This window comes from Columba livia, chromosome 9, assembly GCF_036013475.1.
Source record: "Columba livia isolate bColLiv1 breed racing homer chromosome 9, bColLiv1.pat.W.v2, whole genome shotgun sequence".
NCBI classification, from domain to species: domain Eukaryota; kingdom Metazoa; phylum Chordata; class Aves; order Columbiformes; family Columbidae; genus Columba; species Columba livia.
Window position 1 is genome coordinate 20512402 of NC_088610.1, and position 22827 is coordinate 20535228.

Genomic DNA, 22827 nt, shown 5'->3' on the forward strand with positions numbered 1-22827 from the left:
TGGCGGCTCCCAGTGCGCGGAAGAAGCCCCTCGGCTCACCGAACCGTGACGCGCGCCGCCGACAGCCAACCACTGCGGAGCCCGGCGGCAAGCGTCGCTCCCATTGGGCGGGCGCCGCGCTCGTGCCGACAGCCGCGCAGGGCCGCGCCGGGGTGTGTGTGTCGCTGGGACGGCCGCGGCCGCAGCCCTCGGCGGGGCCGCCGCCATGGACGCAGGTGGGTGGCGGCTGCGGCCCCTTCCCGCGGGGGGCGGGCGGCTGGTTTCCCCCTCAGGAGCCCGAGGTCCGGCCCCACGGCCGGTTTGAGGCCTGCGGCTTCCCGGGGCGGCGCAGGCCCAGGCGGCCCGGAGCGGCGCGGCCTCCCCCGGCGCTGCGAGGTGCGGCCCTGAGGGGCCCGTCCCAGCCGCCTCCCCTGCGCGCTGAGGGGAAGGTGGTGGCTCCGTTACCGCCGGTGCAGCTCAGAGCCCTCCCACCCTTCCCGACCCGTCTGTCGCTCTCGTTCCTAAGGAGCGCTGGGCCTGGACGGGGCTGCCCTGGGGGTGACAGGGCCGGTGTCCCGAGGCTGCTTCTGTGGCATCGATGGGTAAGAGGGCAAAGCTATTTGCCATAGAGATTTTGGTTTTGTTCAGGGGGAGAAAAAGTGTGTAGGACTCTCTTCCTTGTAGCCCTTGTGTAGTGACAGCTTTTCATTCACCCTCCGCAGAGATTGAGGGGATTGGACTGGATGATCTTTTGAGGTCCTGTCCAATCCCTGACATTCTGTGATTCTCTGAAGTGTTGCTCTATAATAACAAACACTTTCCTGGGCTGTGTGGGCTCCTCCTCCGTGTTGGGTGAGTGTTTGTGTAGGGATTCTGTAGCTCTTGTTCCTCTGGACTGTTGTTGTGACTTGTTTCTGCCCTTGATGCAAGCGCCGCTATTGTCAGTGCCGATAGCGTCCCGCCCGCCCGCCGCGTCCTTGCACGTTGCTGTGTCCCGTCCTCGGCACCTGCAAACAAAGTGTATTCCAGCCCAGTGAATTTACACAACGTGAGCCGAGAGATGTGTTTGCTTGCACTTTGTGCGAGTGTTGCAAGGCTTGTGGAGGGAAGGAGAACCTCGCTGTGAGGGACAGTAGAGCTGGTTCTCCTCTGTGTGAAGAGGAAGGGAGTCACTGGGCTTTGGAGCAGAGACCTCCAGCCACACTGTTCGGATAGTTGGGAAGACTTGGTTGGCAGACTTGGAGCTGTTTGCTCGGGGCCTCCAAGGAGGCACTGCTCTCCTCTTGACTAACTTTCCTCCTTGGATGTCCCTAAACTCCTTGTTATTGCTTAGATAATTAGGATTTGTCTCATTTGAAAAAGCTTAGGGGATCTAAATGACTTAATCTTTCTGCTGGAAAGGCCAGAAATAAGGGTTCAGGCTGTTCTCCAGTTATCTGTTTTCTAGGGTTTTTCAGCAATTAGCTTTACTAACACAACAAATTTACCTTCTCTTCTCGAGCCTCCTTTGAAATACTCTTCATCCAGTAGCTTTCCTGCTCTCTGCTCTGTCTCAGGTGAGGGAGGTGATCGTCTGCCCCATTTCTCATTGTTCCGTGGCAGCGGTAATTGGAGGCCGAAGGGGACACTGTGGCTCAGCCCTTGTGGAGTGTTACTGTGTCGGAGAGTGAGGCCTTGCAGACCGGGGGAAGCCCAAGGAGCAATTTGGGAAGGGAGGTGTTGAAAAATCCACTTTTCCTTCTGTGTGATGCGCCAAATCTCTACTTCATTATTTTATATAAATAGCTTTTTGACAAGACATCGAAGCTGTGCGAGCAAACTGGAACCAAGATGATTGATGAGTGAACATCAGCTGTTTTGCTGTGCAAACCCCAGGGAAGATCACTTGCCATGTTTCTTTTTGAGTCACCAACGTTTTCGCTTGTTATTTGTTTCCCAAAGTTGATAGAAAACCAAAGAGCTCTGGTGAAGCGGATAAAGCGAGTGGCTGGCAGGTTTGGAACGTGCCGTGAGCTCATATCTTGCCATAAGCACATTTGCAAACTGGCATCACCAGTCAGGGGCTGCTGGGCTGTGCTTCTGTGTGTGTTTATGTGGGAGCTTCTTACAAGTTCAGACAATGTTTTTAGCTTGGCTTTTTTATTATAGAGCCTAAGAATATAAGAGGAGAGGCAAGATTTCACTCTCCACCCTAATTCTATGTATTGAGACAGTTTTTCTTGGTCTGTGTCAAGGTGATGCTCTAGCACTTCTCAATAACCTTGCGCTTAGTCAAGTTCAGTGAACCGGTGTTGAGTGTCACTGATTCTGCAGGCACGTGAGACTGTTGAGGGTCAGTTCCTGGCGCTTCACATGTGGCAGGTTTTTGTGATATGGTCTGTTATAAACGAGTAGATCTACCCACATGTGCAAAAGTGGAAGAGAACTCAAACGTTCAGCCTTAATGCTGGTATTTCATGCGGTATTAGTTCGAACAGCTTTAGCTAGGTTGTTTAACGTAGGTGGTTTTTTTTTGTAGCGGTGTTTACAAAGCTTTGCCTTTTCTGTCGGGGCTTTCTAGGGAGGATGAAATATAACAAGGACAAGCGTAGAGTCTTGTATCTGGGCAAGAACAACCCCAGGTTCCAGTAGAAGTTGGGGAACGAGCTGTTGGAGAGCAGTGTAGGGGAAAGGGACCTGGAGGTCCTAGGGACGGCAGGGTGACCATGAGCCCTTGTGGCCAGGAAGGCCAATGGTACCTGGGGTGGGTTAGAAGAGGGTGGTCAGTAGGTCAGAGAGGTTCTCCTGCCCCTCTGCTCTGCCCTGGGGAGACCACACCTGGAATCTTGTGTCCAGTTGTGGCCCCTCAGTTCCAGCAGGACAGGGAACTGCTGGAGAGAGTCCAGCGCAGCCACCAAGATGCTGAAGGGAGTGGAGCATCTCCCGTGTGAGGAAAGGCTGAGGGAGCTGGGGCTCTGGAGCTGGACAAGAGGAGACTGAGGGGTGACTCATTCCTGGGGATCAATATGGAAAGGGGGAGTGTCAGGAGGATGGAGCCAGGCTCTTCTGGGTGACAACCAGTGACAGGACAAGGGGCAATGGGTGCAAACTGGAACACAGGAGGTTCCACTGAAGTATGAGAAGAAACTTGTTCCTGGTGAGGGTGGCAGAGCCTGGCCCAGGCTGCCCAGGGAGGTCGTGGAGTCTCCTTCTCTGCAGACATTCAAAACCTGGAAAGCGAGGCCACCTTTTCAAGGGTGTGCTTTGCAGGGCTGAAACTCTTGGTTTTTAAACTGTAAATTCACTGTGCTGAAAGAATTGGAACTATCGTATTTGACGTGCACTTGGATTTTCTGCAGAGGCTGCTGCTCTGCTGTCCTGGATGCTCAGAGGTCAGTATTTAAAATAGATTGAGGGCTTCTTGAAGGTGAAGGTTTGGAACGCTGCCTGAGAAATTTGCTGATCTCCCTTGACTTTTGGAGCACTGAAAGGAGCATCTTCGAGTAGGATTTCTGCTTAGGGAAATTCCAGTTTTATTTATTTTCAGACCCTTTGCCTCTCACTCTAAGCGGGAAAGAAAGGCTCCTGTGCAAGGCATGATGCTCTTTGTACCCCCACCTGAATTTTTGGGGTCCAACTGGCTCATATTTAGCTAATCTGGGCAATAGCAGAACGGATGTAGTTTTGAAAATACGCCAGAGCGCATGAAAGTAGATGTTTGTAAAGGAATTACTGAGTTGCTTCAAACTTTGTGGGGAGGTTATCGGTCCCGTTATAAAATTGTTGATGCCAACTCGGAGCAGTCAGTTGAATTTTCCTCCCTGTGAAGGTGAAACCTGAACTGCTGTGTTTAGCGGTTGTGTCTTTTCAGCTGGTGGCAGATATTTTCTTTTGAGAAGCCAACATGTGTGCTAATGTCTGACGGCATCTTTCGGATGCGCGACTGGACCTGCGGGACCTTTGCAGCGAGCCCAGATGTCGGCTGTTCGGCTGAAGGGCTGTGAGTGTCTCCCCAGCATGTAGCGTCATGTCACTTGCAGCTCCCTGGATAGTTTCTGTCTAGCATCTTTCTTTCAGTCATTTTATTTAAGCTATTCGAGGCTCCTTTGACAGAGAGCTGGATTCGTGGCAAGCTTCAGAACTGAGAAAATAAACCACAAAATATTCCTTTGAGCACTAAGATCTATCTGAGATCTTCAGTTTTTATTTAAGATTGTATGTGGTAATGCACTGAATTTTAAAACACCCTAACGATTAGCGTCCCTTTGAGCTGTCAGAATAAACTTGTGATGTCTCATCCTAAAGGGAAACTTAAGGGAGAAAGTAGAAAGTGATGCACGCTTGAAAACATCTGCAGAAGCCACGTTGCTTCCTTCCCTGGAAAGAAATCTCCGACGTTGAGCAAGAAGAGGGGTGAAGCGAGCCAAGCTATTAAGTGAAGGCAGTCACAGAAAGCATGGACTGCTGGGGGTTTGTAAAGTTTGTCTGGTATATGGTAAAGAATTTCATAATTTCCTTGCTAAAGTTTGTTGGAGGAAAAGGGTGAATTAATTTACTGGAACTTTTCTGTCCAAGCAGAATTGCTTTGCTTTGCTTGCTGTTGAGAAGTCACATCACGGGACAGGAATGAGAACATGTGGCCCGTGTTCTCCTAAATGTGCCTGAGACAGTCGATAGACTGATTCACATAAGGAACCTGCTTTAAATCTTTTGGGCTGGGGTTAGATCCAGAGTCTATCCAAAATTAGATTTAGGAGCCGAAATCTAATAGAAGCTTTCTGGAGCTATCAAATGGACCGAGTTGCTATTTATTGGTGCACCAGGTGACGCTTTGGAAAGCTAAGCGAGGACTAATTGGGAGGGAAGCTCATCTATGAAAGTCTTCTTCTTGTAAGATGCAAGAGGTTTGCTACGTTACCGCAGGTTTTATTGCATTTGCTGTGAGGGATATTTTCAATAAGCCACTGTAACAGTCACAGAACAGTCTGGCTTAGTTCTGCTTTAGATCTTATAGGTGTTTTGTTAAAGAATTAACACCTACAAATTGAGATGGTTAATTTCCAGGGTTCCTAGAACACTTTAAAGTGCCTTATTTTCAGATACACACCTGGTGGAGCACACCTCTCCTTTTCTTTCCACCCCATCACCTGTGCCTTTTGCATGGAAGTTTAAGCTGCCTTAATCCCAGGGCAGCCTGTGCTGCTGGGTTGTTCTGTCATGGTGCTGGAAGAGAATGGATATTGAGGCACTGATGGATCCCGTGCTGTGAAAGGAGCCTGTAAAATAGACGTAAGATTTGTCTGTCACGTGTGAACAAGCACTTGTTCTTGGATTTTAGTGTGATGCCTGGAAGGCTGTTTGCAGTGCGGATGATGGCTTCTGCGTCTTGAGGAGGGACTGGCTTGCAGAGCGAGGCTTAGTTCCCATCTGAATGCAACCTGTGCTTTTAGCATTCCGCCACCAAACATTCTGTTCTCTGGATTTTAATCACTTTGCTCACTTGAAAAGAGGACGGTGATATTGGTGGTGATGTACACGATGGTGCCTGTTCTGGGGACATCATGCAGCTGCCAGCCAAAGTCCTTGACATTTTCTTGACCATTTTTTGCACCGGGCAGAACCCTAACCTGGAAATCCCTCTGCTTTTCTGCTTGTGGAGCAGCAGGAGTGAGCAGGGCTGTGTCAGCCCCCTGCACCTTCCAGAGCTGTTGGTGATGAGGGCTGCACCATTTCTTACCAGCTGCTCCGTGTGCGTCAGTTACTGGGTGCCAGCAGCTCTGATTCTGTAATTTTGTATGATTTCTAAAACATGAGGAAAGGCCATGAAAGGTGTGTGATTTCTTCTTTCTCTTTCTAGCTACTCTTACCTATGACACTCTCAGGTTCGAATATGAAGACTTCCCTGAGACCAAAGAACCCGTTTGGATCCTTGGCCGGAAATACAGCGTTTTTACAGGTATTTTGCCTACATGATGCAACCTGCTGTAACGCTCCAAAGGACGTTTTTAGCGTTGCACTTTGCTTTCTGACCGCAAGCCTTGCAAGCGTGCTGCCGAGCATCTGTTTGCTGGCAGAGCATTCGGACTGTCAGACTCTGGAATATTTCTGTGCAGAAAGTTACACCTCTTAGTAGTTATTGGGACTCGTGTCGTGATGGTTGGGGCTGTTGCTGTTAGGGAAGGTGGGAGGGAGGTGGATTTAGCTGTGTTTTGGTGCTGCCCTCACGTGCGTGCCTTTCAACACTGACATTTTTCCAGAGAAAGAAGAGATCCTGTTGGACGTGACCTCTCGGCTCTGGTTCACCTACAGGAAGAACTTCCCTGCTATCGGTACGTACTGCAAACGAGTCGAAGTATATCCTGGAAGTGATGATAATCCAGTTATCTCTACCAAATTAATCTCTACCCCATAAGCACAACGTTAATGAACTTCTGTTCGTAGGAATCTGAGATTTAATGGGTAGCATAGGCTTCTTGTTTGTCTAATACAAGGATTTCTAACCCCTGTGGGTATGGGGGATAACAGTGATTTTAAAAGGGACACAAGAATGAGTTTGGGAAGCCTACCTAGAAACCTCCTTTCTTTGAGCAACAGGGGAAGATTTTTGTACAGAAGTTCATTAGGTCCTACATAGCTCTCAAGTGGAATATTATTTAAAGACAGTTTTAGGCTTGAAGTGGACTAAAGAGGTGGAAGCCAGGGAGATGATACAGAAATCACTGCCTTTGTGCATCTGCTCTAGACTATGGGGTTTTTTTTTGTTCGCGTGGCGTTTTTTTAAGCGCCTGAAGCAGCTGTTATACACAGGAGCTGTGGTCATACGGGGAATGTTTCCAGGTGAACTCAAAGGCGGGCGTCTTGTGTTCCTTAAGATATTCTGCATGGTCTCTTCTGTGCTGTGGTTTGGTTTACTGATATTAGAGAGATCTGAGAGCAGGTAAAGGGGATTCCAGGCCCCAGCTGCATCTCCACCATCAGCATCATCCCCAGCTGGTCCTTCTGGCCTGGTAGCTGGTCCTTCTGGCCTGGTAGCTGGTCCTTCTGGCTTGTTCTGTTCTTTCCATACTAGGAAACCCTTTGCCTAACAAGGTATGAGACATCTTTAATGCAGCTTAATTCCTTTAAATTTATGCTTGTGAGCCACACTTAAACATGCGTTTGAAATTGAAGGCTTAGCACGTATTTAACTCTGGCTCACAAACACAATTGGGGTTTCTGTGTAAGTTATTAAAGGGAGAGGGACAAAAACAAACCCCATTTACTGGTTCATGTCCCATTTACAGTATAGATCCAGTTTGCATGTTGCATAGTAAACCTTTTCCAGTCTTCTCCCAGTCATGCATTTTATTGTTGGCCACTTCCCTCTGCTTTCACATCTAAATACTGTAAGCTCTTCAGAATTCTTATTCTCCAATTTTATGTAGGATGTGCTGTTTTCATTGCTGGGGTGGGTTTGTTTGTCTGGTGTTTTGTGGGTTTTGGTTTGTTTGGTTGTGTTGTGGGGTTTTTTTTGGCCTGTGTTGTTCACTTTGGAATCTCATCCAGTCGCAGCTATGATGTGGGAACTCCTTGGGACTGGTTTGTTTTGCATGATAAGTCGTCTTCTCCAGACGAGGATCACAAGAAGTCGCCTGTAACAAGCACCTCCATGTAGAAACGTGTCTGTGAAAGGGGCCGGGAGGCTGCCCCTGGGCTCAGGGGCTGTTGTGCTCCTGAGAAATTCAACTCTAGTTCCAGCTGAGTTGTTTGGATTCCCCTTGGACTTATTTTTTTCCCCTTTCAGTTAGTGTTGGAAGGTTTTATTTGATTGGTTTTTAAGGGATGCCATTAGGTTACTCAGTGATAACTACCTTTTTGTTTCTCAGCCTTGGGTATGGAGCTAAGGTAGTCCTTATTCCCTGCCTGATTTCTTGGCTGAACCTGGTCCCTGTGTGGGCTCACAGCACTTTCATTTCTTCTCCCACTTGGTGCAGTTTTACTGTTCATTACATGTTTATTGTCTGTCCTGGTTTACAGGAGGAACCGGTCCCACGTCTGACACCGGCTGGGGCTGTATGTTGCGGTGCGGCCAGATGATCTTTGCTCAGGCCTTGGTCTGCAGACATTTGGGAAGAGGTAAACCAGTGCACAGCCCAAACAGGCTTCTGTAGAATTGTGATCATAGAATGTCCTTAGTTGGAAGGGACCCGCAAGGATCGAGTCCAACTCCTGTCCCTGCACAGGATACCCCCACAGTTCACGCCGTGTGTCTGTCACTTTTTTCTTTAGTATTCTCAAATTCAGGACTGTTGAGAGAAAAGTCCAGTGGAAATCCCGTGTTTCCCCACTGTCTGCAACTCTGCATGGACAGATACAGTTATCCAAGCCTTAAGACAAAGCTGAGCCCTGTAATGTGCTAGCTAAAGCCACCAAAGCCAAGCACGGACTAAATTTTTCTTGAAGGGTTTTTTTATGTGGCTGAAGATTAAAGTGACTTAGACTGGTTCTTGTTTAGAGTGCAGTTTTGTCACAAAGCCCTCACTGAGTGTAGTCTCTTCTCCCCGAATACTTGAGCTCTCTGTCTGTGAGCAGCTGTACCAGAGGGGGTTTTTGACCATTGTTGATGTCCTTTGAATTCATGTAGGATGATTTTTGTAGTGAGGTCATCTGTTTTTTCCTGTAATAAGTAGCTCACGCCTGTCAATGAGAAAGTGTAATCCTATTTCCCATCTGTGGGACAGAGGTACAATTTGTGTTTTCTGGCCATTTGTTGATTTGTTGTTCTGTGGGTGATGTTCCTTCATGCCAGCTGTGAAAGTGCTCGCTTTTCTTTTAAAATTCATCCTTTGATGTTGAGAACACCTCAGATGCCTAGTAAAAGATAGTGGCGTGAAAATCGAGTCAGCTGATTGATGCACAGGGAAGAGTTTGTAGCTTGCAGTCTCTAGTTGCTAATAAATAATCATGTTTTGTTTTGTTATATCCCCTTGTCTGTCTTAGACTGGAGGTGGATAAAAGGGAAGAGGCAGGTGGATAATTACTTCAGCGTTCTTAATGCCTTCGTTGACAGAAAAGACAGCTACTACTCCATTCACCAGATAGGTAAGAGCCTGGGTGCTGAAGATACTCTGTCTGGGTTTCCCATGTGTGTAGAACATCACTCTGTGCTTATTTCACTAACTTAACTAAAAAAACAACCAGCAGGTTGGCTGGTACGTAATATCATGCTGCTTGTTTTTTGCCGTGATGTAAAACTACCACTGTTTGTTATGGGTTATGATGGATTTTTTCTTGTTGGCTCCCTGAAGACCTTCAGGTTTGTCTAAAGCTTTCAGTTATATTTGGCATCGCTTTCCAGATCCTCGCTAGCTGAGAGGAACACGTGGTGGCTGTGCTCACCAGGGCCCTGCAATATTCATATTATTATTAATATTAATCCTAATACAAGATTGCTGGTCGGAGAAAATGGACTAAGGAAGGATCTCACTTTGCTATAAACTTCCCTGGCATATAAAAGAGAAGCAGCCTGTTCCAGTTCTCTCTTCCATCGGCACACTTCTCCCTTCCATCTGCACTAAGATATCCCATGAAAGGGTAGATTCTGCTGACTCAAAAGTGCTTCCAACTCTGATTAGGAAGGGATGCAGTGTAGGTGAAATTATTTGCTAAATTATTTTGTATTTTTTTTCTCTCTTGCGATGCAGCCCAGATGGGAGTTGGAGAGGGGAAATCCATAGGTCAGTGGTACGGACCAAACACAGTTGCACAAGTGCTCAAGTAAGCGCTGCGTTTTCCCTTTATATCTTTCGAACCACATGCTGGGGTTATTTGGTTTGTGGTACCTCCTCGTTTACAGGTTTTTGCTGCTGACTGAAGTGCAACTGTATGTTTTAATGCTCTTAGCAGGCAACCTGCTTGGGCCCAAGCTTGAAACTTTCTGTTGCTCAGATGCTGGCAGATGTGAGAGAAAACAGATTGCAGGTTGAGGACAACCCCCAGAAATCTCTCTCCACATCCCACAAGTATTACGCTTGCCTCTAGAACTGAGCGCGATGCTCTGCAGCAGTGCCGTCGTTGTCAAAAAGCTGCCAGCGAGCCATTAAGTTCCTAATCTGTTAGCAGAGAAAAAGTGTTAGTGTTTGCTGCCTAAGTTCTGTGGTGACAGGCAGAGGATCAGTGCGCTGCTGGAGCACAGGCTGCCTTTAATAACTGGGACACACTGTATTTTGGGAAACATTCTCTCTCCTGTCACCATTCTTTCCTCACTTTGATTAGATGAGCGAGGAGCTACCTGGGATAGGCTTGGATTGCCTAAATGCAGCTTTTCCAGGTCAGACCATATGCTGGATTAGCCCAGGTTCTGGTATAGGTGACCAGGAGAGATGTAGGTAACAAATTCTCAGGTGTGACCCCATTTGCAACCTTGTTTATTTTTCTGGCCATAATAACTAGCGACAACAGGGTTACAACTCCAATACGTGTATAAAAACATACTTTACAGCATAACTGATTAAAGCCAGTCTCTAATAATCCAGTTTCTTTTTGGTAGAACACTGTCTTTGTCTTGTAGTTGTAACTATTCCTTGCTTACTTTTTTTTTTAATTTTCCTATAGAAAACTTGCAACTTTTGATACATGGAGTTCCCTGGCAGTCCATATAGCCATGGACAACACGGTAGTGATGGAGGAAATCCGTAAGTATCACATGGAGGTAGAATGTGACATATCCTCTGGCAGCAAGAAAAAAGCTGCAGTGCATAGCAGTACAACACAACGGGCACCAAGTCAATTTTTTGTCTTTAAATTGTGGCCAAGCATGCTAAAACCAGATGAGAATTCCTGTTCTAAGGCAAGGAAGTCCACTTGTTTGACTTTTGCTTTATCTAATAAGGCCTGTGGCTTGGCACTGTGGCCTCTGGATCTGGAGAGAAGCTCTGGTGGCCTCCAGACGATAGGTGGGAGCTGCTCAGGAGGTATTGTCACACTTATTGATGGCTGCAGGTAGTGAGCAGTAAATGGCTGCTTCCTCTTTCATATAAAGAGATAGTCCATAAGAGTCCAGCGCAGCCACCAAGATGATGGAGTGGAACATCTCCTGTGTGAGGAAAGGCTGAGGGAGCTGGGGCTCTGGAGCTGGAGGAGAGGAGACTGAGGGGTGACTCATTCCTGGGGATCAATATGGAAAGGGGGAGTGTCAGGAGGATGGAGCCAGGTGACAACTCTTCTGGGTGACAACCAGTGACAGGACAAGGAGCAATGGGTGCAAACTGGAACACAGGAGGTTCCACTGAAAGAGGAGAAGAAACTTGTTGGGGGTGAGGGTGTCAGAGCCTGGCCCAGGCTGCCCAGGGAGGTTGTGGAGTCTCCTTCTGTGCAGACATTCCAACCCGCCTGGACACCTTCCTGTGTAACCTCATCTGGGTGTTCCTGCTCCATGTGGGGATTGCACTGGATGAGCTTTCCAGCTCCCTTCCAACCCCTGACACTCTGGGATTCTGTGATAACAGGGTGGGAATGACTCTGCTATTAGGCAGAGTAAGAAAACCAGAGCAGATCGCTGAAGAGGAAAATTAACAAAATTGGTGGGGCAGGGAGAAGAAGAGAATCCATCTCTGGAGTGGATTTCTCATCCTCTTTTAAAGATGAATGAAACAGCTTGCTGGCTGTTTCTTTTTTTTTTTTTTGTCCTCTCTTTTTCCTTCCTCTTTTTGGTGCATCCTGACAACAGGACGGCTCTGGAGGCTGAGCAGCTATGTGTTCACCCCCAGCATGCTTGCTCGGGCTGCAGTGCTGCGGTAACCAGAGCTGCTCGCTGCAGTAACCAGAGCTGCTCACTACAGCTCTGCATGTCCCGACCACGCAAGCCGTCCCCTCGCTTGCTCTCAGCTGCGCAGTGAGGCAGCACGCTTACACAGCACAAATCCACGTGGTGTCTTCCACCCAGTTAACGTTCTGAAACTGCACGCAGAGCAGTCTGCTGAGCGCTGGAGCTGGGATGCTTGTTGCAGGCATTGTTGTGGCTGCCACAGAGCCCAAATCAGGCGGTTTGTCCCTAGAGTGCAGGACAGTCTCTTTACAAAGTCACATCTCTTACCAGGTACTCTCAATTGAGAGGCCAAGAAGCGTAAAATCTGATTGAGAAGTGCTTGTCCAACCTTAGGTACACGTAGTTCTGCAAATGTATGTGCTGATGCCCTTGGCTTAAACAAAGGCCAGCGTGAAGACGGAAATTGGGTTTATCTTTCATCTTTAGCCTGAAAATGTCGCTAGTAGAACTGAAGCATGGCTTGGATGCGCTGCAGGCTCTTGTCTGTGTGGCTTGTGATCAGCACTGACACCGCTTCAAGTAACGTGTCCGTACTGCTCGTGATGTGTGTGAAGGGTGTTTGTTTTCCCCAAATGTGAGTCACGTTCAGAGCCCGAAAGTCGCTGTACGAGCAGGTCACGTGTGTTACATGTCTGTAGGTACATTATCCATCTTGTGCCCCAAACATCTGTCACTAGTGAAGCATTCAGAAGTTAACACTGTTTCATACATCTGTTAAATTCTGTCATTGATATCATTCAGCCTAAGGTGCGTGGGAAACACCTTTTGCTACAGCAGTGAAGAAAACATCCCTCTTTATCCCTTCTGAGTCAGTCTGTTAGATGAGAAAGGGGCTCTTAGATGGATGTTGGAGTATTCTGTGCATCAGAAAGGTGGTAAGAAAGCACGACAGTAAAGCCGGTACCCGACAGCAGCAGCGGGAGCAACGCTGTGTCCCATCTGTTGTGGTGTGTTTGCAGTATATGGTTTGGATCCAGCTGGGAAGCGTTTGGCAGGTTGCGCCATGCTGTGCCACCACGCTGCTTGTCAGGGAATAGACTGATGTAGGAAACTTGCTTAACATGCTGCAAAGCCTGCTAAAGCAGCAGGGTGAGTTTAGTGTCTGCTGAGCTCCCTGCTGCTTAAACTGGGGTTAAATATGTTGATATCACAGCCAGTGGCTTTGCCTGACGAGGGAACCCGCAGTGACGCCCTGTGTAGCCACAGCCATGGCTTTGCAGCTGATTCCAGATCAGAACAGGCCAACGAGAAACCCCATGATCTTCACTGTTTTAACAGGATAAATCACTATGAGTAATGACTGTTGGTTTTCTCAGGTCTTCGAGTAACTATGATACATCTGTGCATGAGAGATGTGCACACGCACACCTTGTCCCTCCTTGAGGGACAGTGCAGGGAGCACCTGCAAACTCTTCCATGAGGCTTTAGATCTATTTTTCCAAACCTCGGCTGTAACGTTCTCGTTCAGCTGGGTTTGAAGCTCTTAGTATTGAGCTGGTGATGAAGGTTGGTTGTTTACGTGGTGTCCTACCTGCTAGAGTGTCCTGCAATTCAGCTTAGGCCAGGAATTAATTAAACGAGCCTCTGGCATTTTATCTAATTGCCTTGGCTTCACGATTAAAGTGCTGTGGGTTTCTTTGGGGTTTGGGTTTTTGGTTCACACACCCAGCAAATAATGAAATTGGCCAGTGAGACGGGTAGGCTTGGAGTTGTTTCTGTAGCAGAATTTACATAATCTGGTTGCATTACAGCCTGGCTGAGTGTTTGTCAAGCCTGTACGATGAGGATGTAGAATGAGAACAACTCTTGCGTCATGAATATGCCCTGAGGAGTTTTACTGCCCCATATCTTACAGGCAAAGCTCATGCTGACATTGCAGTTAATGATCATCCAGCTTTAGGTCTCTGAAGTAGCTTCTGAATGATCCCTGATAGAATTTATGAAGGCTGCAGTAAACTACAGGCAAATTACAACTACTCTAGACAGGCACCATTTTTGTATCTCGTTACAGCGCTAATTACAGGCGAGTATTTCCTCTGTTAAGCCATAGCGCTTTCCTCATGCCATTCAACTGCCTTCACATCCTCCGGGAACTCCTGCAGTTGAACACTCCAGATTTTTCCCTCTGAATTCAGGACTCTTGCCTGACCTCCTAATCAACCCTTCAGCCTTGTTGGCACAGCAACACTCACCTGCTGGAAGAATTTGCATTTTAACTGCCCGCCAGATGGTGGCTGTGAGTACAACACGCTTCGGCCTAAGCTTGGTGTAAGCTCCACGAAATGCTGAGCCCTACCAGAAACCTTGCAGGGAGGACGCACAGCACATGATCCCAGCGCTAAACCTCATTAAGCTTTTCTTCTAAGTGCTTTAGGCTTGTAGCAAATAGCGATTGTTGACCAGAGCTCGAACAGAAAGACTTGAGGTCTAGAAACAAAGGTTATTTCTGATGCTTTCTGCTCCTGTTCCCTTTCTGTAGGGCGGTTGTGCCAGTCCAACGCGCCGTGTGCCGGAGCCGCAGCGTGCCCGGCTGTGGAGTCGGACGGACTCTACAACGGGTGCCCAGAGGAAGCGGGGGTTAGAGATAGGCGCTCACTCTGGAAACCGTTGGTGCTGCTGATTCCTCTCCGCCTCGGGCTCACAGAGATCAATGAAGCCTATATTGAAACACTCAAGGTAGGGGACCCGGAGCTGAATTGTTGGGTGTTCTGATGCTTAAGGAGCGTGTTGTGAATTAAGTAATTTCTGGAATTCGGTTTTGGGGCAAAAAATACTTAGAATTGTCCTATTTTCAAAAGAAAAATGTGTTCAGAGACAGTCCTGGTCAGAGGTCTGGGTATGGGGTCCCGCAGGCTTTAGTCAGGCTTTTGGCGGGGGGGGGTGTTTTTTGGTGTTTGGCTTTTTTTGAGGATCTCGCTTCACAACTTAACCTCAGTCCCTCGTTGTGTTGAGATGTACCAACCTGCTGCAGCATTTGTTCAGCACAACTGTGCTGTGCTTGGTGGCAACCTGAGCATTAGTGACTCCAGTGTCGCAGACCCCCCGTGGCTCTGATGCTGGAGCTTGTGCTGCAGGCTGAGGCAAGAACGGGGCTAATGGTTGCAGAGAGGAGCATCGGGAGGCTGCAGAATTCAGGGTGTGCTGAGTATATGCAGGAGACAGGGTGCATGTTGTCCTATTCTAATACTGCCAAGTTCCAAGCTGCTAAGAGAGCCCCAAAGTCACATGAGGTTACTTTCCCTTAACCCAGCAGCTGGTGCCTGGGTACTGCAGCTGGAAAAGGAACTTAAAACTGTTTCCTGAATGATGGTTCCCCCCCGAGCGCACTGTTGCAGCCTGGTGACAACACCAGGGTGTCTTGACGCCGACTTGCCCAGCCTGGGTCCTGCAGTAGTACTGCTCCTTCCATTTGGTCCACTCATCTGTTCCTGTCAGCACTTCAAGGTGTTTTTGGGCTGTTTCCATGTTTCTCGAGGGCCCTGTGTTGCGGCCTCCAGCCTTCCTGGCAGAGTTCTCACCAGAAACGGCTGTTTCTGCTGCTAGAGTTGCTGATTTTCAGTGTCCCTGTCTTTCTTTCCCGCTGCATTTTTGGATGTTTGCCTTTGTTGCCACTTGCTGTCTCACTGTCTGTCAGCTGTGTGTTTTCTGTATTGCTTTTCCAGCACTGCTTCATGATGCCCCAGTCCCTGGGAGTGATCGGAGGGAAACCAAACAGTGCTCACTACTTCATTGGCTATGTAGGTGAGTGCCCAGAGTACCGCACAGACTCCCGAGCATCTCCCCCCAGCTCAAAAGCCGCTTGTGGAGCAGTGCCGCCTTCCTGCTCGCTCTGTGCTGCATGCTGCAGGGTTCCTGCTGGAAGACTGAATATCTTTGCGAGTGATGTAGCTTTGAAAAGTGGCTGTTGGACAGGCTGTAAACTTCCACTGCGTAACACTAAATCCTGTCTGTAAAGAGGTGTGCGCAGAGGCTGCTTCATAGGTTCAGAGCTACCTTTTTTGGGGGCTTGGCTGGATTTAACTGCCCTTTAGTTGTCCCCTCCCTGGAGCCCTACAAATGGTTGTGCTTTTGCTCTCCTCCTTCCCTCTGATTTTCTCTCTGCCTGAGACCTCAGGCTGATTGTGCTTTGGATTTCTGGGGCTGACTTGAGCTTCTGCAGGACCCTGGAATGCAGGTGCAGGACCAGGATCCGCATGGCGCCTGTGCCTTGAGCCCAGGGTGTCGCCATGGAGCGGGCAGCTGCCGCTTCGCCTGGGCGAGAAGAATTTGGGAAGTGGCTGAAAGCAAGTTGTCCCTAGAACATGGGTTCCTCTGTGGGGTTAGGAGAGCAGGCTCCGTCATCACCCTTCTTGTATCTCGCCATTTGCTTCTCAGAGGATGAGTTTTTTAGAACATTTCTCCTTTTCACGTCTCCTTGTCCGTCTGTGCAGGTGAGGAGCTCATTTACCTGGACCCCCACACCACGCAGCCCGCGGTGGAGCACAACGACAGTGGATGTCTCCCCGACGAAAGCTTCCACTGCCAGCACCCTCCCTGCAGAATGAGCATTGCCGAGCTCGACCCCTCCATCGCGGTGGTGCGTTCCTGCTGCTCCATCACCCAGACAAGCGCTCTTGGGGTCCCTCTGTGCCACAGCTGTCCCTCTGGGTCCCTTTTGGGTGCTCTGCAGGGACACTGTGCTCTGGGCAAGTGCTGCCGGGGTTTCGGTGATGTTGGTACAGAAGCTCCTTGTGCATGGAGCGGTTTGGTGCAGGGAAAGTCCCCCTTGCGTGGCAAATAAATGCCATTCTGCATGGGGCAGTGTCCTCTCGGGTTTAGTTTGGGCATTGTCCTGCCTTTTGCTGGGCAGGGCTCAATCCATTCCTAGATCCGTACTCTGATAACAACATGAACCGCGTGTTACTCATCACACCCCACACTACTTCCTGTGAAGAGACTTTAGACCTGCACAGTATTGCCATGAACCATATGTTGACCTAAAGAAAATGGGAAGAACAACAGTAACTCCAAAGTATCAGAAAATATTTAACATTCAAACTTCTTTTCACAAGGACCATAAGTCGTGCCGTATTCAAATACGAAGCCTCTTGTCATCAACAACTGTGACCACTGTAGAATGAACCAGTTCATTGCATGCTGAAGCACCGTTGTTGGTCAAGAATCCAGTTTCTGGCACAGTGCTACTTGTAGTTACTTTTGCTTTCTGACAGACTGCAAATAATAAGATGTAGACATTAACACCTCGTGGATACATTTAACTTTCCATTTAGGTATAGCTTTATTCACCAAGACTGTAGCGGCAAACAATCATTGAAGCTTAAAGAACATTTTTAAAGTAAGAACCAAGGCCTCATATTTGTTCTGAAACTTTTCTTTTCAGGGAATACTGTTTAATTGTATTGTCTTGATTTGCCTGCTGTTTCCATTTGGGTTGTTTCTGCCCGGTTTCCCTCCTGCAGCAAAGCAGACGGTTACGTTGGTGATTCCAGCACATGGATAGTCTGGTCACATCAAGTGTACGGGCAGCGTTCAGATTAATGAGGCAGCGTAAGCCAGAGTTTAAAAGTGAGGCGGTTGGGTGTCGTAACTTCTCACAGTCCTGGTCATGTTGCTTGGGGTTAATACAAGGCCTTAAGGCTAAAGTGCCCCATCTACAATATATAAATCCTTTTTTTTGTTGTTTTCAGGGCTTTTTCTGCAACACAGAGGAGGACTTTAACGATTGGTGCCAGCAAATCAAAAAGGTTTGTGTTTCTATCACCGGGAAAGGAATAAAGGGAATTGTCTTGTTCCCAAGCCTCTGCACAGAGACCATGTTCTCTGCGGCGCTATCCATTTTAAAGCATACAAAAATCGTTTATGAAACTACCAAAAAGAGCATAGCTCTGAAATTCCACCGATGATATAAGTCAGAGATTTGAGAAACATTTATTTTCAGCTGCAGTAAGGTCCAAACAGCTCGTTTTTACCCTTTACAGACGGAGAGCACGGTGAGTACGGAGTTGTTGGTTCTCACGGCTCTGCTCTTGCTCCACAGCTGTCCCTGGTGAGAGCAGCGCTGCCCATGTTCGAACTGGTCGAACGCCAACCATCTCACTTCTCCAACCCTGACGTCCTGAATCTCACCCCAGGTGAGGCCACACAGAGGTTGAGCCGGTTCCTTTGGTTTTCCACAAATGGTGTGGAATTGCACAGAGGCTTCTAGTATTTCCCTGTTCTGTCTGCGGTTTGATCTGGAGCTCTTGGGTCAACTGATTTAGTTCTTTGGCTTTCAGCTAATGGTTCGCAAATGTTGCAGGATGACTTTTAGAATGAGTCTGTAAATGGTAATGGTGACCGAAGGGAAGAAAAAAACAAGTTAATGAGCTATCACAGCAATGGGAATCTACGATTTGTAAAGGGATGCTTGGAAGAATCAAAAAGGCCCATTAAAAAGGCCAAAAACTGCGTTTCTAGGTCATTAAAATGGTCAAAGACAGGGCTGGTCAAAAGTAGCTCCAGCGTAAGGCATCACTTCCCTGTGCCTGTGCAAAAAGGAACAAGAGCTGGGCAGTATCTTGGCTGTCAGACTCTGCTTATCAACTTAATGAGATGTGCACAAGCATTGCAGGAGATAACGAGCCACTGACAGCTCCTGTCACTGGGCGTTGGGCTGTGTCCTGCATCCCGCACCCTCCACTTCCTTGTGCTCTCCTTAGTGTGAACTTTCAAAGCCTTCCTTACCTCACCATTCTTTTCTGTAAGAACACTTGATTCCCTCACAATAGCAGAAAAGCATTACAAAACACCACAGCTTAATCCCTGGATCTGTATTGTGCTGTTAGCATGACGTCCCTATTAGTCTCCTTTCTTTTACTCATTTCTTCAATTCCAACTTGAATGTGGATAAATGCAGTAGTTTTGCTGAAGTTCATATTAATGAATATACTTGCTCTCAGCACCGTGAAGTTAAAAGCAATTTAAACATTCTGCATAACAGGGGCTCTAAAATTTCGTTCTAGTGGATGTGTTGGCATTGAACCTAAATTTGTGTGGAATGTTATTAAAAGCTTTCCAGACAAAATCCACCTGAAGTGAAGGGGCCGCTCCACTGAGGACACTGCCCAGCCAGTGCCCATGGGCACTGCATTTTTGTCAAGAAAAGTGACATTAGGCATTTGCATGTGCTACTGGGGGATTAAAACTTGTCAGAAAACGTTTGGGGGGGCTGCAGCCTTGCATTTCTGTGTCCCCAACCATGAGTTGTTGCTGTTTTGCCAAGGCAGGTGTATGTTTTCATGAAGCCTGAGGTAACGGAGGTTTCTTCTTTACTTCCAGCCAGCACTGGGCCCTTGTGGCCAGGAAGGCCAATGGTACCTGGGGTGGGTTAGAAGGGGGTGGTCAGTAGGTCAGAGAGGTTCTCCTGCCCCTCTGCTCTGCCCTGGGGAGACCACACCTGGAATATTGTGTCCAGTGGTGGCCCCTCAGTTCCAGCAGGACAGGGAACTGCTGGAGAGAGTCCAGCGCAGCCACCAAGATGCTGAAGGGAGTGGAGCATCTCCCGGGTGAGGAAAGGCTGAGGGAGCTGGGGCTCTGGAGCTGGAGAAGAGGAGACTGAGGGGTGACTCATTCCTGGGGATCAATATGGAAAGGGGGAGTGTCAGGAGGATGGAGCCAGGCTCTTCTGGGTGACAACCAGTGATAGGACAAGGGGCAATGGGTGCAAACTGGAACACAAGAGGTTCTACTTAAATTTGAGAAGAAAGTTGTTGGGGATGAGGGTGTCAGAGCCTGGCCCAGGCTGCCCAGGGAGGTTGTGGAGTCTCCTTCTCTGCAGACATTCCAACCTGCCTGGACACCTTCCTGTGTAACCTCATCTGGGTGTTCCTGCTCCATGGGGGGATTGCACTGGATGAGCTTTCCAGGGCCCTTCCAATCCCTGACATTCTGTGTGATCTGTGCAACACGTCGCACCTTCTGCACATCTTGTAATTCTCCCCAGCCTATTTTCCGTGCTCCTCACACGTGCTGTTTCTCATCCTTCCTCAGAGCCTTCACTCAGGTGCATCACAGAGTCTCTTGGAGCTTGTGGGCCCCTGACAGCTGGTTCTGCTGCCCAGCTGCTGCTGAGCAGTCGCTGTGTCCCACGGAGGTAACACTTTCTTTTTCTCTTGCAGACTCCTCCGATGCCGACAGATTGGAAAGGTTCTTTGACTCAGAAGATGAGGACTTCGAAATCCTATCCCTTTGAAAACAAACAGGAAACAACTGACTCTGCAAATTTGTGTTACGTGTGGGGAGAAGGGGGGGAGGGAAGCTCCTTCGAGAGCCTGGGGCTGCCGGTTTTCATAGGCGCTTGCTGCCATCCCCACCTCTCATCCATCCTGGCATTCTGTGCAGCCTCTGAGTGGAGCGCGCATTGTCTGCGTTGGGATGAAGAACCAAGCGAGTGTTACAGCCTTACTGGCTGGAGTCGGAATTTCTCAGCAGAAAACAGTTGCTGGGAGTGGATGCATTGGTGCTCAGGAGTTCCAAGCCTATCGTTACATCAGCAGGTCAGTCGGCCTTCCGGGGGAGGCACAGAAATCGTTAGAGCGCTAAATCCTTACACAGGGACGTCCCCTCTGAAGCTTCACTAGAGCCACCCGTCATTTAGCAGGTGAAACGTGCAGTTAATTCCTTGAGCAGTTTCTCTCCTCACCGGCCAGCTTGGCCTGCAGCTCACGGCACAAATGAACAGATGTGTCCTGACAGGATGGCTGGGAAGCCCCTGGAGTCTACAGTACAACTCCTGGTGATGCTTTGCAGTACCTGGTGCTTCTGCGCAGGTGTAGAACCCTTCTGCTCACATCCTGACCTGCAAGTGGCTGGTAATTCGATAAGAGAATGGCTGCTGGGGAGGAACATCTCAGTCTCTGCTTAAATAACAGTGGAAAGAATGGAAGGAGAATAGAAAACGTGTGCGCTCTTTCTCACTGAGTTGTGCTTCTAGAATGGATTAGTCTTTACAGCAAGTATCTTCAGGAAAGCTGCTCCGAGCAGACAACTGGATTCCATAACCCTGGGGAAAAAAAGTCCACAGCTGGGAGAGGCGAAAGAAGACAACTGAGATCCGCCAGCCTCGTGCGTGCACCCGCGTGCTGGCACGGCGTCTGCAGAATTCACCCTCTCAGTACCAAAAGCGTGAGCTAGAAAATTTGAGGTGTCCTGGGTGGGTTGTTCAGTGGTTCCTCCAGCTATTAGATACTCCCTTTCCAAAGCATGAGGTGCAGCAGTGGCTTCCCAGCACCGTTTGCCTTCTGCCAGACAGAATGTCTTGAGAAGGTCTGATTATACTGGAAATTTTAGCTACTTTAAGCTGATAGCTCTGCCCGGGGCTTCTCTGCACAGAACCCAGAGAAAGGTGAACTGGGGACCTGTGTCTGAACACAAACTGCAACGGGAGCAGTTTCCTTAGCGCGTGCTGCAGGTTGCAAACCTGTGGACAAGGCTTTGTTCTGTACCTTTAGGATTGGAACCTGTCAGTCAACGCTTTTGTGCCCAATGGTGGTGACAGCTGGCTAGAAATGGCCCATTTCCCCCGTGACTGACCTACTGATGCTCTAACTGTCCCTGTGCTATCCAAAAAGCAGAGGTTTGAACCGGGAACCACGATGCTTCTGTCACTAAATTATTATTTGCTGCTTTCTGCCTGCTCCTCCTCTTCTCTCTGGTAGTTTGGGGAAGAGGCAGCAGAGGAAGTGGGGCTGTGCTCCATTCATCTGCTTTCAATTTGTATCTGAATAAACAGATCTAAAATCTTCGCCTGTCCTCATGTTCTCGCAGACGAATGGAGGGTGGTGGTGGGTGGTACCCGGGAACGCCATCAGCAACGGCAGTTTTTACCCTATTAGCGCAATACAAAGGCAGATGGGAGCAAAAGTTAAGTAATGTGCAATAGTGACTTTGTCTCCCTTTTGGTGTATCCCATAGGACAAGAGGCCGCTTGAGACGGCTGAGTTGAAGGTCCTGCCCCAGAGGTGAGCACCTGCAGACAGGCTGACAGAAAAGGGAAAAAACCACTTCCACAACAATTCTGCTCCTTGAATTTTAAGCTACACAGCACTTCTCTGCTTCTGCAACAGCCCAAGCCCTTCCAGGACAGGACATGCTTTTTTGGCAACTCTCTGCCACATCTGCTTTTGAGGTGGAGGGGAAAGAGCCAGGCAGAGGCTGAAAAGTTTTGGCATTGGTAGGTAGAAAATGAAACTTATTTCCTTTAAGACGGTAGGCCTGCTGTTTAGCTATTTATCCAACAGCTTTCCATTGTATCTGCCTCCAGCCAGCCTTCCAAACCCCAGCTCGGCAGCAGCAAACGGTACAGAACTCGGTGTAGTCAATTCAATAACCACTTTTCATGTTTTGCTGTGGAATGGTAGATCGCACCTCTTGAATCAGGAGGCTGCACCCTCTGTTGCTGTTGGTCAGTCCTTTCTGTTGAGGGATAATCACTCGGGACACTTCTCCTTCATGATTTGTACACAATAAGAGTTACCTCGTATTTCACCTTCATGCTTTTGTGGTTAAGGACAGCTCATCCAGACAAGATTTTACCTGCGCGTTAACACAACCCCAGTAACAGAGCTAAGCTCAGCTTTTTTAAATATTTACCGGGTATTTCTGGCTTGTTAAGAGCCTAAAGCTAATGTGAATTAAATGACTTCTGCAGGCCATCATCTTCTGGCGTTGCTGGAAGTTCGGGGTCACCTTCACAGGAGTTTCTGCTCCCAGCTGCTGTGTGCCTGTAGAGTGAAGGCAACAGATGATGCATTAACAATTTTGATTTAAACATTTCCCTTCCTCTCCCTCGTAGTGGATCAGTTCAATCAGCCTCTCTAAGCATTAGAGCAGGATTTAGTCTCTGTATTGGCCATCAACCTGGTCTGTGCTGCTGGAGGGTTAATAGCCCAGCAGGTAGAGATGTGAATTCTGCTGCTCATCCCCATATTAGTGCAAATGATTCAATTTAACATCCTAGTTTACTGTAGTTTTACTGCTAGGAACTCTTAGCTGATCTGGTTGGGCAGCGCTGTTTGAATTCCACT

At 48.4% G+C, this 22827-nt stretch overlaps 1 protein-coding gene across 2 annotated transcripts; it reads left to right on the forward strand.

Annotated features, from left to right (window-relative positions):
• The first annotated feature begins 41 nt into the window (after positions 1–41).
• On the forward strand, positions 42–21545 carry ATG4B (autophagy related 4B cysteine peptidase). Of its 2 annotated transcripts, none has more exons than XM_065073050.1 (13): positions 42–215; positions 5816–5914; positions 6216–6287; positions 7975–8073; positions 8938–9039; positions 9642–9714; positions 10552–10631; positions 14244–14440; positions 15427–15505; positions 16195–16340; positions 17452–17508; positions 17802–17895; positions 19921–21545. In XM_065073050.1, exons 1-13 carry the CDS (start codon positions 206–208, stop codon positions 19992–19994), a joined length of 1182 nt encoding a protein of 393 aa, XP_064929122.1. In that variant the 5' UTR covers positions 42–205; the 3' UTR covers positions 19995–21545. The 2 variants fall into 2 exon arrangements, with proteins under 2 accessions (XP_064929122.1, XP_005501611.1); XM_005501554.3 differs by lacking the exon at positions 42–215 and adding an exon at positions 299–581.
• The last annotated feature ends 1282 nt before the right edge of the window (positions 21546–22827 follow it).

What these genes read in the sequence shown, in the direction of transcription:
- ATG4B (XM_065073050.1), top strand. An exon ending in ACAGTTGCACAAGTGCTCAA is followed by an intron (nt 9,715 to 10,551) that starts GTAAGCGCTGCG and finishes ATTTTCCTATAG; the next exon opens with AAAACTTGCAACTTTTGATA. An exon ending in CCTATATTGAAACACTCAAG is followed by an intron (nt 14,441 to 15,426) that starts GTAGGGGACCCG and finishes TTGCTTTTCCAG; the next exon opens with CACTGCTTCATGATGCCCCA.